This window comes from Hyla sarda, chromosome 1 (genome assembly GCF_029499605.1).
Source record: "Hyla sarda isolate aHylSar1 chromosome 1, aHylSar1.hap1, whole genome shotgun sequence".
Taxonomy (NCBI): domain Eukaryota; kingdom Metazoa; phylum Chordata; class Amphibia; order Anura; family Hylidae; genus Hyla; species Hyla sarda.
Window position 1 is genome coordinate 15808260 of NC_079189.1, and position 18573 is coordinate 15826832.

An 18573-nucleotide genomic window follows, 5' to 3' on the forward strand; every position below is an offset into this window, starting at 1 on the left:
CATATATCTGTATAGTAATTGTATGTTTATGTGTAACCTGTATATAACATATATCTGTATAGTAATTGTATGTTTATGTGTAACCTGTATATAACATATATCTGTATAGTAATTATATGTTTATATTATTATTATGTGACATTATTATTATACAGCTCTGTTATGTGTGACCTGTATATAACATATATCTGTATAGTAATTATATGTTTATATTATTATTATGTGACATTATTATTATACAGCTCTGTTATGTGTGACCTGTATATAACATATATCTGTATGGTAATTATATGTTTATATTATTATTATTATGTGACATTATTATTATACAGCTCTGTTATATGTAACCTGTAGAGTGTAACTTTGTAGCGATCTGCAGTTAGTATGTAAATATATGTGTTTAGTGTGTAATTCTATGTATGTTTTACCTGTGTTTACTATATGGTTATACACAACCAACCTTTGCTAACAATGTAGGTATGAAGGTTTATATATACTGTACACCTATGGTGTATATATGGTGTGATGTGTGTTATTTGTGGTCGGATGTGTGTGTAACCTGTTTTATTGTTTTTTATTTTATTTTTTACAATGTAATTATTTTTTTATTTGTATTTAGATAATAGTTGTAGTTGAGACAATTTTACATCTATTTAGTTTGTGGTTGTGAACTTTTCACTTATCCCCTTGTATATAAGTTTACTTGTAGTGTGTAGGTAGCATGTCTGTACACTTTACTGTATACACTGTACCTGCATTTATTACTAGGTCCTGTGTGTATACAGGGTGTAACTGGGTACATTTTCAATATGTCTCATTTGTAAGTAAGTTGTGTAGATTTGTGTAACTTGTGTTTGGTTGCACTTGTGTCTATGTGTAAACGTGTGTTTAGTGTGTAGTTGTGTATATGTTTTGTTACCTAAATGTATTATATAGATAAAGTATTTAGTGTGTAGTTGTGTATATGTTTTGTTACCTAAATGTATTATATCGATAAAGTATTTAGTGTGTAGTTGTGTATATGTTTTATTACCTAAATGTATTATATAGATAAAGTATTTAGTGTGTAGTTGTGTATATGTTTTGTTACCTAAATGTATTATATCGATAAAGTATTTAGTGTGTAGTTGTGTATATGTTTAGTTACCTAAATGTATTATATCGATAAAGTATTTAGTGTGTAGTTGTGTATATGTTTTGTTACCTAAATGTATTATATTGATAAAGTATTTAGTGTGTAGTTGTGTATATGTTTTATTACCTAAATGTATTATATAGATAAAGTATTTAGTGTGTAGTTGTGTATATGTTTTATTACCTAAATGTATTATATAGATAAAGTATTTAGTGTGTAGTTGTGTATATGTTTTATTACCTAAATGTATTATATAGATAAAGTATTTAGTGTGTAGTTGTGTATATGTTTTATTACCTAAATGTATTATATTGATAAAGTATTTAGTGTGTAGTTGTGTATATGTGTAACCTGAATATTGTTGCTTTTTTATTACAGTTGTGTATGTGCCTTACCTAAATGTCTTTTATTGTTGTGTTATGTATTGTTCTTTAGTGTGTAGCTGTGTATGGCATTGTTGCATGCTTTCTATGTAGTTGTGTTGCCTATATGTTTAACCTGTATTTAATTTGTAGTTGTGAATATGTTACTATGTATCATATTGTGTGTTTGCTTCGTAGTTGTGGATATGTTTTATTTACATTTAAGTAAATTGCTTTGTACATTTGTTATATTTATTACATTTCTTATATTGTGTATTTAGTATGTTTATGTTACTGCTTCCCCTTCACCCATCACATTGATATCTTCACTATATAGTTGCGTTGTCTATTTATTGTGTAGTTGTGTAGGTTTCATCTAGATTGGATTATATTGTTGATTATTTAGTATGTACCTGTGTATATATATATATATATATATATATATATATATATATTTTACTTAGATTTGGTTATTATATCGTTGTTTAGCATGTAGACGTGTCTATATAGTGTGTAGTTGTGTATATGTTACTCCTATATTGTATCATATTGTTGTCTAGTATGCAGTTTTGTATCTTTCACCTATATATGTATCACATTGTGGTGCATTTATTATGCAGCTGTATATACATTTATTTATTATATTTCATTATATTCTTGTCTATTTATTATGTAGTTTTGTAAGTTTCACCTGTAGGTATTAATTTGTTGTGTATTTTTTATCTGGCTGTGTATATATACATATATGTTAGATGTGTACACACATTTGTACCCAGATTTTATTATATTCTTGTCTATTTAGTATGAAGTTGTCTATATGTTTAACCTATATTTTAATATACTGTTGACTATTTAGTATGTAGTTGTTTCATTCATCCACATGTATTAAGTTGTTGTCTATTTATTATGTGGCTGTGTATACATATTATTATTTACCTGTATTTTATTATACTGTTGTCTATTCTTCAACTTGATTAAGTGTTGTCTAGTTATTATGTAGTTTTGGTATATTTCACCTACTTGTAATGAGTTGTTTATTTGTTATGTAGCTGTATGTATATATATATATATATATATATATATATATATATATATATATATACATTTATATTATATACATTTACATACATTAAAATATATTGTTGTCTATATGTAGCTTTGTCTATATTTCACCTAAATATTATTTTGTTGGACTATTATATTGTCAATGTCATCTATATGTAGCTTTGTCTGTTTCACCTACATCTATTATATTATTATCTATTTACATCCTTCACCTATATCTATTATATTATTATCTATATCTATTATATTATTATCTATATCTATTATATTATTATCTATTTACATCCTTCACCTATATCTATTATATTATTATCTATATCTATTATATTATTATCTATTTACATCCTTCACCTATATCTATTATATTATTATCTATTTACATCCTTCACCTATATCTATTATATTATTATCTATATCTATTATATTATTATCTATATCTATTATATTATTATCTATTTACATCCTTCACCTACATCTATTATATTATTATCTATATCTATTATATTATTATCTATTATATTATCAATATCTATTATATTATTATCTATTATATTATCTATATCTATTATATTATTATCTATTTACATCCTTCACCTACATCTATTATATTATTATCTATATCTATTATATTATTATCTATTATATTATCTATATCTATTATATTATTATCTATTTCTATTATATTATTATCTATTTACATCCTTCACCTATATCTATTATATTATTATCTATATCTATTATATTATCTATTATATTATTATCTATATCTATTATATTATTATCTATTTCTATTATATTATCTATTTACATCCTTCTCCTATATCTATTATATTATTATCTATATCTATTATATTATTATCTATATCTATTATATTATTAACTATTTACATCCTTCTCCTATATCTATTATATTATCTATATCTATTATATTATTATCTATTTCTATTATATTATCTATTTACATCCTTCTCCTATATCTATTATATTATTATCTATATCTATTATATTATTATCTATATCTATTATATTATTATCTATTTACATCCTTCACCTATATCTATTATATTATTATCTATTTGCACCTACATTTATGACACTATTGTGTATATGTACCGTGTATTTAGTATGATCTCGTTGTTCCCGTATTTAGGATCACACCCCCCTGTAGGGTAGGTACCAGTGCCCACACAGCAGATGTCAGGATATCCCTATGACAGATAACAGTGTTGGACAATACATTACAATATAACCATCACTATATCATTCTTCTACAACAAAAGTCTCTACCACCAGCTACAAGAAGCCACCGGGGGGCAGCGATGACCACAAGTACAGAAGACATTGGGGGCAGTGGTGCCACCTGGGTTGTAGTTACCTTGGAATCTGTGTGGGAAGAACCTGTTCCTGAGCACCCATGGGTAGAAGTTCAGGGGGTCCCTGTGCTGAGCTCCATAGAAGGAGTGTGGGTGCTGGTGGAGCTGGTGGGGGTGCATAGTCAGGGGTGGGTGGGTGACAGCAGCTTCAGGGAAGACCAGTTCAGGGTTAGTGTATAGGGACCTTCCAGCAGGACTGGGGAAGCCACTGACAAAGGCTTCGGCCGTGGAGCTGGGGTAACTCAGGGCTGTGGGTCTGACAGGTTCTTCTGAGGTCAGGTGGGTGTCCTTGGCCACTAAGGACTCAATGGTAAAGCAGCGTTTCCCTGCCGGTTGGAACATGGCTCACAGTTCTGGAGGCTCCTCTCCTCCTCCTCCTCAAACAGTGTCGATCCTGCCCCCCAACCCCCCAAATCCAGGACCACTCTCCAGGCACCAGGGCTCCAGGACTCAGCTGCAGACTTCTACATCCATGCACCTTCTCCTTGAGGTAGGTGGTGATTCCAAGCTGCCCCCTACAGAAGTCTTCTTCTTCTTCCTCCTCCTGACCAGGGCTCCTGCACCTTCTCACCTGCTGCTCTGAGATGATGATCAATCTCCCCAAAATACCAGCAACTATTCTGAGAGGTGGAGGAGGCTGCAAGGGTCTGCATGACTGCTGCTCCACCCTGCTCATGAATCATGCATGAGGGGAGGGGCCTGCCCTGCATTAACCCCTTCATCTCCCCCCACTGCTTTACACGAACCTCTGCACTCCGATGCCCCTAAAGGGCTCTTCTGTGTCACTCATTAACCGGGAATGTCAGATATGGATGGTGTGAACAGGGAGCAACAATGTGCAGGGGGCTTCAGGGGTGTGTATATATATATATATATATATATATATATATATGTATATATATATATATATATATATATATATGTGTGTGTATATATATGGTCCTGGATACACATACAATTCCATCTATTATATCATCAGATCATCTGTAATGCAGGTTCCGGGGTGCTGTAAGTTGAATGGACACTGTGTATTTGCAGTACTATAGACCAGTGTTTCCCAACAAGGGTGTCTCCAGCTGTTGCAAAACTACAACTCCCAGCATGCCCGGACATGCTGGGAGTTATAGTTTTGCAACAGCTGGAGGCACCCTGGTTGGCATACTTTGCAATAGGGGGATAGAGAGGCTTACGGGATGGTGCAATGTACTTTAGCATTTTGAGTTAGACAGGGCGCAGGGTGCTTTGGGAAGTGCAGATTGGTTTTGGGGTGCAGTGTATTTTACCAGTATTTTACCAGTTGCAGTACAGTCTTTTATTGGGGAGCAGGGAATTTTAGGACTACTATGTATTAGACTGGTGCAGAGTGTTATTGGGGAGCAGGGAATTTTTAGGAACACAATGTATTAGACTGGTGAAGTGTTATTGGGGGTGCAGTGTGTTTTAGGAATACAATGTATTAGACTGGTGCAGTGTATTATCAGGTTGCAGTGTGTATATGTGTGGGGTGCAGTGTATTATCGGGGTGCAGTGTATATATGTGTGGGGTGCAGTGTATATATGTGTGGGGTGCAGTGTATTATCAGGTTGCAGTGTGTATATGTGTGGGGTGCAGTGTATTATCAGGTTGCAGTGTATATATGTGTGGGGTGCAGTGTATTATCAGGGAGCAGTGTATATAAGTGGGGTGCAGTGTATTATCAGGGTGCAGTGTATATATGTGTGGGGTGCAGTGTATTATCAGGGTGCAGTGTATATATGTGTGGGGTGCAGTGTATTATCAGGGTGCAGTGTGTATATGTGTGGGGTGCAGTGTATTATCAGGGTGCAGTGTGTATATGTGTGGGGTGCCGTGTATTATCAGGTTGCAATGTATATATGTGTGGGGTGCAGTGTATTATCAGGGTGCAGTGTGTATATGTGTGGGGTGCAGTGTATTATCAGGGTGCAGTGCATATATGTGTGGGGTGCAGTGTATTATCAGGGTGCAGTGTATTATCAGGGTGCAGTGTGTATATGTGTGGGGTGCAGTGTATTATCAGGTTGCAGTGTGTATATGTGTGGGGTGCAGTGTATTATCGGGGTGCAGTGTATATATGTGTGGGGTGCAGTGTATTATCAGGGTGCAGTGTGTATATATGTGTGGGGTGCAGTGTATTATCAGGGTGCAGTGTATATATGTGTGGGGTGCAGTGTATTATCAGGTTGCAGTGTATATATGTGTAGGGTGCAGTGTATTATCAGGGTGCAGTGTATATATGTGTGGGGTGCAGTGTATTATCAGGTTGCAGTGTGTATATGTGTGGGGTGCAGTGTATTATCAGGGTGCAGTGTATATATGTGTGGGGTGCAGTGTGTGTATATGTGTGGGGTGCAGTGTATTATCAGGTTGCAGTGTGTATATGTGTGGGGTGCAGTGTATTATCAGGTTGCAGTGTGTATATGTGTGGGGTGCAGTGTATTATCAGGGTGCAGTGTATTATCAGGTTGCAGTGTATATATGTGTGGGGTGCAGTGTATTATCAGGGTGCAGTGTATATGTGTGGGGTGCAGTGTATTATCAGGGTGCAGTGTATATATGTGTGGGGTGCAGTGTATTATCAGGGTGCAGTGTGTATATGTGTGGGGTGCAGTGTATTATCAGGGTGCAGTGTATATATGTGTGGGGTGCAGTGTAATATCAGGGTGCAGTGTATATATGTGTGGGGTGCAGTGTATTATCAGGTTGCAGTGTGTATATGTGTGGGGTGCAGTGTATTATCAGGGTGCAGTGTGTATATGTGTGGGGTGCAGTGTATTATCAGGGTGCAGTGTATATATGTGTGGGGTGCAGTGTATTATCAGGGTGCAGTGTGTATATGTGTGGGGTGCAGTGTATTATCAGGGTGCAGTGTATATGTGTGGGGTGCAGTGTATTATCAGGTTGCAGTGTATATATGTGTGGGGTGCAGTGTATTATCAGGTTGCAGTGTATATATGTGTGGGGTGCAGTGTATTATCAGGTTGCAGTGTATATATGTGTGGGGTGCAGTGTATTATCAGGGTGCAGTGTATATATGTGTGGGGTGCAGTGTATTATCAGGGTGCAGTGTATATATGTGTGGGGTGCAGTGTATTATCAGGGTGCAGTGTATATATGTGTGGGGTGCAGTGTATTATCAGGGTGCAGTGTATATATGTGTGGGGTGCAGTGTATTATCAGGGTGCAGTGTGTATATGTGTGGGGTGCAGTGTATTATCAGGGTGCAGTGTATATATGTGTGGGGTGCAGTGTATTATCAGGGTGCAGTGTATATATGTGTGGGGTGCAGTGTATTATCAGGGTGCAGTGTATATATGTGTGGGGTGCAGTGTATTATCAGGTTGCAGTGTATATATGTGTGGGGTGCAGTGTATTATCAGGGTGCAGTGTATATATGTGTGGGGTGCAGTGTATTATCAGGGTGCAGTGTATATATGTGTGGGGTGCAGTGTATTATCAGGGTGCAGTGTGTATATGTGTGGGGTGCAGTGTATTATCAGGGTGCAGTGTATATATGTGTGGGGTGCAGTGTATTATCAGGGTGCAGTGTATATATGTGTGGGGTGCAGTGTATTATCAGGGTGCAGTGTGTATATGTGTGGGGTGCAGTGTATTATCAGATTGCAGTGTGTATATGTGTGGGGAGCAGTGTATTATCAGGGTGCAGTGTGTATATGTGTGGGGTGCAGTGTATTATCAGGGAGCAGTGTGTATATGTGTGGGGTGCAGTGTATTATCAGGGTGCAGTGTGTATATGTGTGGGGTGCAGTGTATTATCAGGTTGCAGTGTATATATGTGTGGGGTGCAGTGTATTATCAGGGTGCAGTGTATATATGTGTGGGGTGCAGTGTATTATCAGGGTGCAGTGTGTATATGTGTGGGGTGCAGTGTATTATCAGGGTGCAGTGTATATATGTGTGGGGTGCAGTGTATTATCAGGTTGCAGTGTGTATATGTGTGGGGTGCAGTGTCTATATGTGTGGGGTGCAGTGTATTATCAGGTTGCAGTGTGTATATGTGTGGGGTGTGTGGGGTGCAGTGTATTATCAGGGTGCAGTGTATATATGTGTGGGGTGCAGTGTATTATCAGGGTGCAGTGTATATGTGTGGGGTGCAGTGTATTATCAGGGTGCAGTGTATATATGTGTGGGGTGCAGTGTATTATCAGGTTGCAGTGTATATATGTGTGGGGTGCAGTGTATTATCAGGTTGCAGTGTATATATGTGTGGGGTGCAGTGTATTATCAGGGTGCAGTGTATATATGTGTGGGGTGCAGTGTGTTATCAGGGTGCAGTGTATATATGTGTGGGGTGCAGTGTATTATCAGGGTGCAGTGTATATATGTGTGGGGTGCAGTGTATTATCAGGGTGCAGTGTATATATGTGTGGGGTGCAGTGTATTATCAGGGTGCAGTGTATATATGTGTGGGGTGCAGTGTATTATCAGGGTGCAGTGTGTATATGTGTGGGGTGCAGTGTATTATCAGGGTGCAGTGTATATATGTGTGGGGTGCAGTGTATTATCAGGGTGCAGTGTGTATTTGTGTGGGGTGCAGTGTATTATCAGGGTGCAGTGTATATATGTGTGGGGTGCAGTGTATTATCAGGGTGCAGTGTATTATCAGGGTGCAGTGTGTATATGTGTGGGGTGCAGTGTATTATCAGGGTGTAGTGTGTATATGTGTGGGGTGCAGTGTATTATCAGGGTGCAGTGTATATATGTGTGGGGTGCAGTGTATTATCAGGGTGCAGTGTGTATATATGTGTGGGGTGCAGTGTATTAACAGGGTGCAGTGTGTATATATATGTGTGGGGTGCAGTGTATTATCAGGGTGCAGTGTGTATATGTGTGGGGTGCAGTGTATTATCAGGGTGCAGTGTGTATATGTGTGGGGTGCAGTGTATTATCAGGGTGCGGTGTGTATATGTGTGGGGTGCAGTGTATTATCAGGGTGCAGTGTATTATCAGGGTGCAGTGTGTATATGTGTGGGGTGCAGTGTATTATAAGGGTGCAGTGTATATATGTGTGGGGTGCAGTGTATTATCAGGGTGCAGTGTATATATGTGTGGGGTGCAGTGTATTATCAGGGTGCAGTGTGTATATGTGTGGGGTGCAGTGTATTATCAGGGTGCAGTGTATATATGTGTGGTGCAGTGTATTATCAGGGTGCAGTGTGTATATGTGTGTGGTGCAGTGTTTTATCACGGTGCAGTGTATATATGTGTGGGGTGCAGTGTATTATCAGGGTGCAGTGTATATATGTGTGGGGTGCAGTGTATTATCAGGGTGCAGTGTATATATGTGTGGGGTGCAGTGTATTATCAGGGTGCAGTGTATATATGTGTGGGGTGCAGTGTATTATCAGGGTGCAGTGAATATATGTGTGGGGCACAGTGTATTATCAGGTTGCAGTGTATATATGTGTGGGGTGCAGTGTATTATCAGGTTGCAGTGTATATATGTGTGGGGTGCAGTGTATTATCAGGGTGCAGTGTGTATATGTGTGGGGTGCAGTGTATTATCTGGGTGCAGTGTGTATATATGTGTGGGGTGTAGTGTATTATCAGGGTGCAGTGTGTATATATATGTGTGGGGTGCAGTGTATTATCAGGGTGCAGTGTGTATATGTGTGGGGTGCAGTGTATTATCAGGGTGCAGTGTGTATATGTGTGGGGTGCAGTGTATTATCAGGGTGCAGTGTGTATATGTGTGGGGTGCAGTGTATTATCAGGGTGCAGTGTATATATGTGTGGGGTGCAGTGTATTATCAGGGTGCAGTGTGTATATGTGTGGGGTGCAGTGTATTATCAGGGAGCAGTGTGTATATGTGTGGGGTGCAGTGTATTATCAGGGTGCAGTGTGTATATGTGTGGGGTGCAGTGTATTATCAGGGTACAGTGTATATCTGTGTGGGGTGCAGTGTATTATCAGGGTGCAGTGTATATATGTGTGGGGTGCAGTGTATTATCAGGTTGCAGTGTATATATGTGTGGGGTGCAGTGTATTATCAGGGTGCAGTGTATATATGTGTGGGGTGCAGTGTATTATCAGGGTGCAGTGTATATATGTGTGGGGTGCAGTGTATATATGTGTGGGGTGCAGTGTATATATGTGTGGGGTGCAGTGTATTATAGAGGTGCAGTGTATTATAGGGGTGGGGTGTATTATAGAGGTGCAGTGTATTATAGGGGTGCAGTGTATTATAGGGGTGCAGTGTATTACAGGGGTGCAGTGTATTACAGAGGTGCAGTGTATTATAGGGGTGCAGTGTATTATAGGGGAGCAGTGTATTATAGGGGTGCAGTGTATTATAGGGGTGCAGTGTATTATAGGGGAGCAGTGTATTATAGGGGTGCAGTGTATTATAGAGGTGCAGTGTATTATAGGGGTGCAGTGTATTATAGAGGGGCAGTGTATTATAGGGGTTCAGTGTATTATAGGGGTGCGGTGTATTATAAAGGTGCAGTGTATTATAGAGGTGCAGTGTATATATGTGTGCAGTGTATTATAGGGGTGCAGTGTATTATAGAGGTGTAGTGTATTATAGGGGTGCAGTGTATTATAGGGGTACAGTGTATTATAGAGGTGCAGTGTATTATAGAGGTGCAGTGTATTATAGGGGTGTGGTGTATTATAGAGGTGCAGTGTATTATAGGGGTGCAGTGTATTATAGAGGTGCAGTGTATTATAGGGGTGCAGTGTATTATAGGGGTGCAGTGTAATATAGAGGTGCAGTGTATTATAGGGGTGCAGTGTATTATAGGGGTGCAGTGTATTATAGAGGTGCAGTGTATTATAGGGGTGCAGTGGATTATAGGGGTGCAGTGTATTATAGGGGTGCAGTGTATTATAGAGGTGCAGTGTATTATAGGGGTGCAGTGTATTATAGAGGTGCAGTGTATTATAGGGGTGCAGTGGATTATAGGGGTGCAGTGGATTATAGGGGTGCAGTGTATTATAGAGGTGCAGTGTATTATAGGGCTGCAGTGTATTATAGGGGAGCAGTGTATTATAGGGGTGCGGTGTATTATAGAGGTGCAGTGTATTATAGGGGAGCAGTGTATGATAGAGGTGCAGTGTATTATAGAGGTGCAGTGTATTATAGGGGAGCAGTGTATTATAGAGGTGCAGTGTATTATAGAGGTGCAGTGTATTATAGGGGAGCAGTGTATTATAGAGGTGCAGTGTATTATAGGGGTGCAGTGGATTATAGGGGTGCAGTGTATTATAGGGGTGCAGTGTATCATAGAGGTGCAGTGTATTATAGGGGTGCAGTGTATTATAGGGGTACAGTGTATTATAGAGGTGCAGTGAATTATAGAGGTGCAGTGTATTATAGCGGTGCAGTGTATTATAGAGGTACAGTGTATTATAGAGCTGCAGTGTATTATAGGGGTGCAGTGTATTATAGAGGTGCAGTGTATCATAGGGGTGCAGTGTATTATAGGGGTGCAGTGTATTATAGGGGGTACAGTGTATTATAGGGGTGCAGTGTATAATAGGGGTGCAGTTTATTATAGAGGTGCAGTATATTATTGGGGTGCAGTGTATTATAGGGGTGCAGTGTATTATAGAGGGGCAGTGTATTATAGGAGTGCAGTGTATTATAGGGGTGTAGTGTATTATAGGGGTGCAGTGTATTATAGAGATGCAATGTATTATAGGGGTGCAGTATATTATAGAGGGGCAGGGTATTATATGGGTGCAGTGTATTATAGAGGGGCAGGGTATTATAGGGGTGCAGTGTATTATAGGGGTGCAGTGTATTATAGAGGTGCAGTGTATTATAGGGGTTCAGTGTATTATAGAGGTGCAGTGTATTATAGAGGTGCAGTGTATTATAGGGGTGCAGTGTATTATAGGGGAGCAGTGTATTATAGAGGTGCAGTGTATTATAGGGGAGCAGTGTTTTATAGAGGTGCAGTGTATTATATGGGTGCAGTGTATTATAGGGGTGCAGTGTATTATAAGGGTGTAGTGTATTATAGGGGTGCAGTGTATTATAGAGGTGCAGTGTTTTATGGAGGTGCAGTGTATTATAGGGGTGCAGTGTATCATAGAGGTGCAGTGTATTATAGGGGTGCAGTGTATTATAGAGGTGCAGTGTATTATAGAGATGCAGTGTATTATATGGGTGCAGTGTATTATAGGGGTGCAGTGTATTATAGGAGTGCAGTGTATTATAGGGGTGCAGTGTATTATAGAGGTGAAGTGTATTATAGAGATGCAGTGTATTATATAGGTGCAGTGTATTGTAGGGGTGCAGTGTATTATGAGGGTGCAGTGTATTATATAGGTGCAGTGTATTGTAGGGGTGCAGTGTTTTATAAGGGTGCAGTGTATTATAAAGGTCTAGTGTATTATAGGGGTGCAGTGTATTATAGGGGTGCAGTGGATTATAGGGGTGCAGTGGATTATAGGGGTGCAGTGTATTATAGAGGTGCAGTGTATTATAGGGGTGCAGTGTATTATAGGGGAGCAGTGTATTATAGAGGTGCAGTGTATTATAGGGGAGCAGTGTCTTATAGAGGTGCACTGTATTATAGGGGTGCAGTGTATTATAGAGGTGCAGTGTATTATAGAGGTGCAGTGTTTTATGGAGGTGCAGTGTATTATAGGGGTGCAGTGTATCATAGAGGTGCAGTGTATTATAGGGGTGCAGTGTATTATAGAGGTGCAGTGTATTATAGAGATGCAGTGTATTATATGGGTGCAGTGTATTATAGGGGTGCAGTGTATTATAGGAGTGCAGTGTATTTTAGGGGTGCAGTGTATTATAGAGGTGCAGTGTATTATAGAGATGCAGTGTATTATATAGGTGCAGTGTATTGTAGGGGTGCAGTGTATTATGAGGGTGCAGTGTATTATGTAGGTGCAGTGTATTGTAGGGGTGCAGTGTTTTATAAGGGTGCAGTGTATTATAGAGGTCTAGTGTATTATAGGGGTGCAGTGTATTATAGGGGTGCAGTGTATTATAGAGGTGTAGTGTATTATAGGGGTGCAGTGTATTATAGAGGTGCAGTGTATTATAGGGGTGCAGTGTATTATAGGGGAGCAGTGTATTATAGAGGTGCAGTGTATTATAGGGGAGCAGTGTCTTATAGAGGTGCAGTGTATAATAGGGGTGCAGTGTATTATAGGGGTGCAGTGTATTATAGGGGTGTAGTGTATTATAGGGGTGCAGTGTATTATAGAGGTGCAGTGTTTTATGGAGGTGCAGTGTATTATAGGGGTGCAGTGTATCATAGAGGTGCAGTGTATTATAGGGGTGCAGTGTATTATAGAGGTGCAGTGTATTATAGGGGTGTAGTGTATTATAGAAGTGCAGTGTGTTATAGAGGTGCAGTGTATTATAGAGGTGCAGTGTATTATAGGGGTGTAGTGTATTATAGAGGTGCAGTGTATTATAGAGGTGCAGTGTATTATAGGAGTGCAGTGTATAATAGAGGTGCACTGTATTACAGAGGTGTAGTGTATTTTAGGGGTGCAGTGTATTATAGAGGTGCAGTGTATTATAGGGGTGCAGTGTATTATAGAGGTGCAGTGTATTATAGGGGTGCAGTGTATTATAGAGGTGCAGTGTATTATAGTGGTGCAGTGTATTATAGGGGTACAGTGTATTATAGAGATGCAGTGTATTATAAGGGTGCAGTGTATTATAGGGGTGCAGTGTATTATAGGGGTGCAGTGTATTATAGAGGTGCAGTGTATTATATTGGTGCAGTGTATTATAGGGGTGCAGTGTATTATAGGGGTGCAGTGTATTATAGAGGTGCAGTGTATTATAGGGGAGCAGTGTATTATAGAGGTGCAGTGTATTATAGGGGTGCAGTGTATTATAGAGGTGCAGTGTATTATAGAGGTGCAGTGTATTATAGGGGAGCAGTGTATTATAGAGGTGCAGTGTATTATAGAGGTGCAGTGTATTATAGGGGTGCAATGTGTTATAGGGGTGTAGTGTATTATAGAGGTGCAGTGTATTATAGAGGTGCAGTGTATTATAGGGGAGCAGTGTATTATAGAGGTGCAGTGTATTATAGAGGTTCAGTGTATTATAGGGGTGCAGTGTATTATAGAGGTGCAGTGTATTATAGGGGTGCAGTGTATTATAGAGGGGCAGTGTATTATAGGGGTGCAATGTATTATAGGGGTGCAGTGTATTATAGAGGTGCAGTGTATTATAGGGGTGCAGTGTATTATAGGGGTGCTGTGTATTATAGGGGTACAGTGTATTATAGAGGTGCAGTGTATTATAGAGGTTCAGTGTATTATAGAGGTGCAGTGTATTATAGGGGTGCTGTGTATTATAGGGGTACAGTGTATTATAGAGGTGCAGTGTATTATAGGGGTGCAGTGTATTATAGAGGTGCAGTGTATTATAGAGGTGCAGTGTATTATAGGGGTGCAGTGTATTATAGGGGTGCAGTGTATTATAGAGGTGCAGTGTATTATAGAGGTGCAGTGTATTATAGGGGTGCAGTGTATTATAGGGGTGTAGTGTATTATAGAGGTTCAGTGTATTATAGGGGTGCAGTGTATTATAGGGCTGCAGTGTATTACAGGGGTGCAGTTATTTTGAGGAGATGTGCTCCATTAGACAGGTTCCAGGGTGTTGTGCGGGTGCCATGTCCGGGGAGCCCGGGGCCCTGTGATCTGCAGGCCGGTGTCACACATTATTGGAGTTTGGATAGCCCCCTGTGGAGGGGGATGTTTTCTCACCTCCACTACAAAGAGTCTATTTTCCACTCCAGTGACTGCAGCCCCCCTGGTCCTGTGATGTTCTCTAATCACTGGGGAGGAGGAGGAGGAGGGGGGCAGCAGAGGGTTAATAGTGCCCCCACAACATCCATAACAACCAAACATATAGGAAGATCCTGCCCTCCCTATACTCTGTACTATATCCATCTATACACAGTATATCCCCTATATAGGTAGAGACCCTCCCTATACTCTGTGCTATATCCATCTATATACAGTATATCCTCTATATAGGTAGAGACCCTCCCTGTACTCTGTACTATGTCCATCTATACACAGTATATCCTCTATATAGGTAGAGACCCTCCCTATACTCTGTACTATATCCATCTATACACAGTATATCCCCTATATAGGTAGAGACCCTCCCTATACTCTGTACTATATCCATCTATACACAGTATATCCTCTATATAGGTAGAGGCCCTCCCTATACTCTGTACTATATCCATCTATACACAGTATATCCTCTATATAGGTAGAGGCCCTCCCTATACTCTGTACTATATTCATCTATACACAGTATATCCTCTATATAGGTAGAGACCCTCCCTATACTCTGTACTATATCCATCTATACACAGTATATCCCCTATATAGGTAGAGACCCTCCCTATACTCTGTACTATATCCATCTATACACAGTATATCCCCTATATAGGTAGAGACCCTCCCTATACTCTGTACTATATCCATCTATACACAGTATATCCTCTATATAGGTAGAGACCCTCCCTATACTCTGTACTATATTCATCTATACACAGTATATCCTCTATATAGGTAGAGACCCTCCCTATACTCTGTACTATATCCATCTATACACAGTATATCCCCTATATAGGAAGATCCTGCCCTCCCTATACTCTGTACTATATCCATCTATACACAGTATATCCCCTATATAGGTAGAGGCCCTCCCTATACTCTGTACTATATCCATCTATACACAGTATATCCTCTATATAGGTAGAGACCCTCTCTATACTCTGTACTATATCCATCTATACACAGTATATCCCCTATATAGGTAGAGACCCTCCCTATACTCTGTACTATATCCATCTATACACAGTATATCCCCTATATAGGTAGAGGCCCTCCCTATACTCTGTACTATATCCATCTATACACAGTATATCCCCTATATAGGTAGAGACCCTCCCTATACTCTGTACTATGTCCATCTATACACAGTATATCCTCTATATAGGAAGATCCTGCCCTCCCTATACTCTGTACTATATCCATCTATACACAGTATATCCCCTATATAGGTAGAGGCCCTCCCTATACTCTGTACTATATCCATCTATACACAGTATATCCCCTATATAGGTAGAGACCCTCCCTATACTCTGTACTATATCCATCTATACACAGTATATCCTCTATATAGGTAGAGGCCCTCCCTATACTCTGTACTATATCCATCTATACACAGTATATCCTCTATATAGGTAGAGACCCTCCCTGTACTCTGTACTATGTCCATCTATACACAGTATATCCTCTATATAGGTAGAGACCCTCCCTATACTCTGTACTATATCCATCTATACACAGTATATCCCCTATATAGGTAGAGACCCTCCCTATACTCTGTACTATATCCATCTATACACAGTATATCCTCTATATAGGTAGAGGCCCTCCCTATACTCTGTACTATATCCATCTATACACAGTATATCCCCTATATAGGTAGAGGCCCTCCCTATACTCTGTACTATATCCATCTATACACAGTATATCCCCTATATAGGTAGAGACCCTCCCTATACTCTGTACTATATCCATCTATACACAGTATATCCCCTATATAGGTAGAGGCCCTCCCTATACTCTGTACTATATCCATCTATACACAGTATATCCCCTATATAGGTAGAGACCCTCCCTATACTCTGTTCTATATCCATCTATACACAGTATATCCTCTATATAGGTAGAGACCCTCCCTATACTCTGTACTATATCCTTCTATACACAGTATATCCTCTATATAGGTAGAGACCCTCCCTATACTCTGTACTATATCCATCTATACACAGTATATCCCCTATATAGGTAGAGGCCCTCCCTATACTCTGTACTATATCCATCTATACACAGTATATCCCCTATATAGGTAGAGACCCTCCCTATACTCTGTACTATATCCTTCTATACACAGTATATCCTCTATATAGGTAGAGACCCTCCCTATACTCTGTACTATATCCATCTATACACAGTATATCCTCTATATAGGTAGAGGCCCTCCCTATACTCTGTACTATATCCATCTATACACAGTATATCCTCTATATAGGTAGAGGCCCTCCCTATACTCTGTTCTATATCCATCTATACACAGTATATCCTCTATATAGGTAGAGACCCTCCCTATACTCTGTACTATATCCATCTATACACAGTATATCCCCTATATAGGTAGAGACCCTCCCTATACTCTGTACTATATCCATCTATACACAGTATATCCTCTATATAGGTAGAGACCCTCCCTATACTCTGTACTATATCCATATATACACAGTATATCCCCTATATAGGTAGAGACCCTCCCTATACTCTGTACTATATCCATCTATACACAGTATATCCCCTATATAGGTAGAGACCCTCCCTATACTCTGTACTATATCCATCTATACACAGTATATCCTCTATATAGGTAGAGGCCCTCCCTATACTCTGTACTATATCCATCTATACACAGTATATCCTCTATATAGGTAGAGGCCCTCCCTATACTCTGTACTATATCCATCTATACACAGTATATCCTCTATATAGGTAGAGACCCTCCTTATACTCTGTACTATATCCATCTATACACAGTATATCCCCTATATAGGTAGAGACCCTCCCTATACTCTGTACTATATCCATCTATACACAGTATATCCTCTATATAGGTAGAGGCCCTCCCTATACTCTGTACAATATCCATCTATACACAGTATATCCTCTATATAGGTAGAGACCCTCCCTATACTCTGTACTATATCCATCTATACACAGTATATCCCCTATATAGGTAGAGACCCTCCCTATACTCTGTACTATATCCATCTATACACAGTATACCCCTATATAGGTAGAGACCCTCCCTATACTCTGTACTATATCCATCTATACACAGTATATCCCCTATATAGGTAGAGACCCTCCCTATACTCTGTACTATATCCATCAATACACAGTATATCCCCTATATAGGTAGAGACCCTCCCTATTCTCTGTACTATATCCATCAATACACAGTATATCCTCTATATAGGTAGAGGCCCTCCCTATACTCTGTACTATATCCATCTATACACAGTATATCCCCTATATAGGTAGAGACCCTCCCTATACTCTGTACTATATCCATCTATACACAGTATATCCTATATATAGGTAGAGGCCCTCCCTATACTCTGTACTATATCCATCAATACACAGTATATCCTCTATATAGGTAGAGACCCTCCCTATACTCTGTACTATATCCATTTATACACAGTATATCCTCTATATAGGTAGAGGCCCTCCCTATACTCTGTACTATATCCATCTATACACAGTATATCCCCTATATAGGTAGAGACCCTCCTTATACTCTGTACTATATCCATCTATACACAGTATATCCTCTATATAGGTAGAGACCCTCCCTATACTCTGTACTATATCCATCTATACACAGTATATCCCCTATATAGGTAGAGACCCTCCCTATACTCTGTACTATATCCATCTATACACAGTATATCCCCTATATAGGTAGAGACCCTCCCTATACTCTGTACTATATCCATCTATACACAGTATATCCCCTATATAGGTAGGGGCCCTCCCTATAC

The 18573-nt window shown here is 39.3% G+C and overlaps 1 protein-coding gene across 2 annotated transcripts in view; it reads right to left on the reverse strand.

The window, feature by feature from the left end:
* Nucleotides 1-18573, reverse strand: part of LOC130313981 (homeobox protein EMX1) — a 104278-nt gene that overhangs the window by 68513 nt on the left and 17192 nt on the right. The window contains exon 1 of one of the 2 annotated variants that reach the window (XM_056552716.1): nt 3938-4546. The exons of the other annotated variant lie outside the window; for it this stretch is intronic. Coding sequence (XP_056408691.1) covers nt 3938-4277 — 340 coding nt within the window. The 5' untranslated portion in view covers nt 4278-4546. Of the gene's footprint in view, nt 1-3937; nt 4547-18573 lie in introns of those variants that run through there. 2 annotated transcript variants of the gene reach the window in all.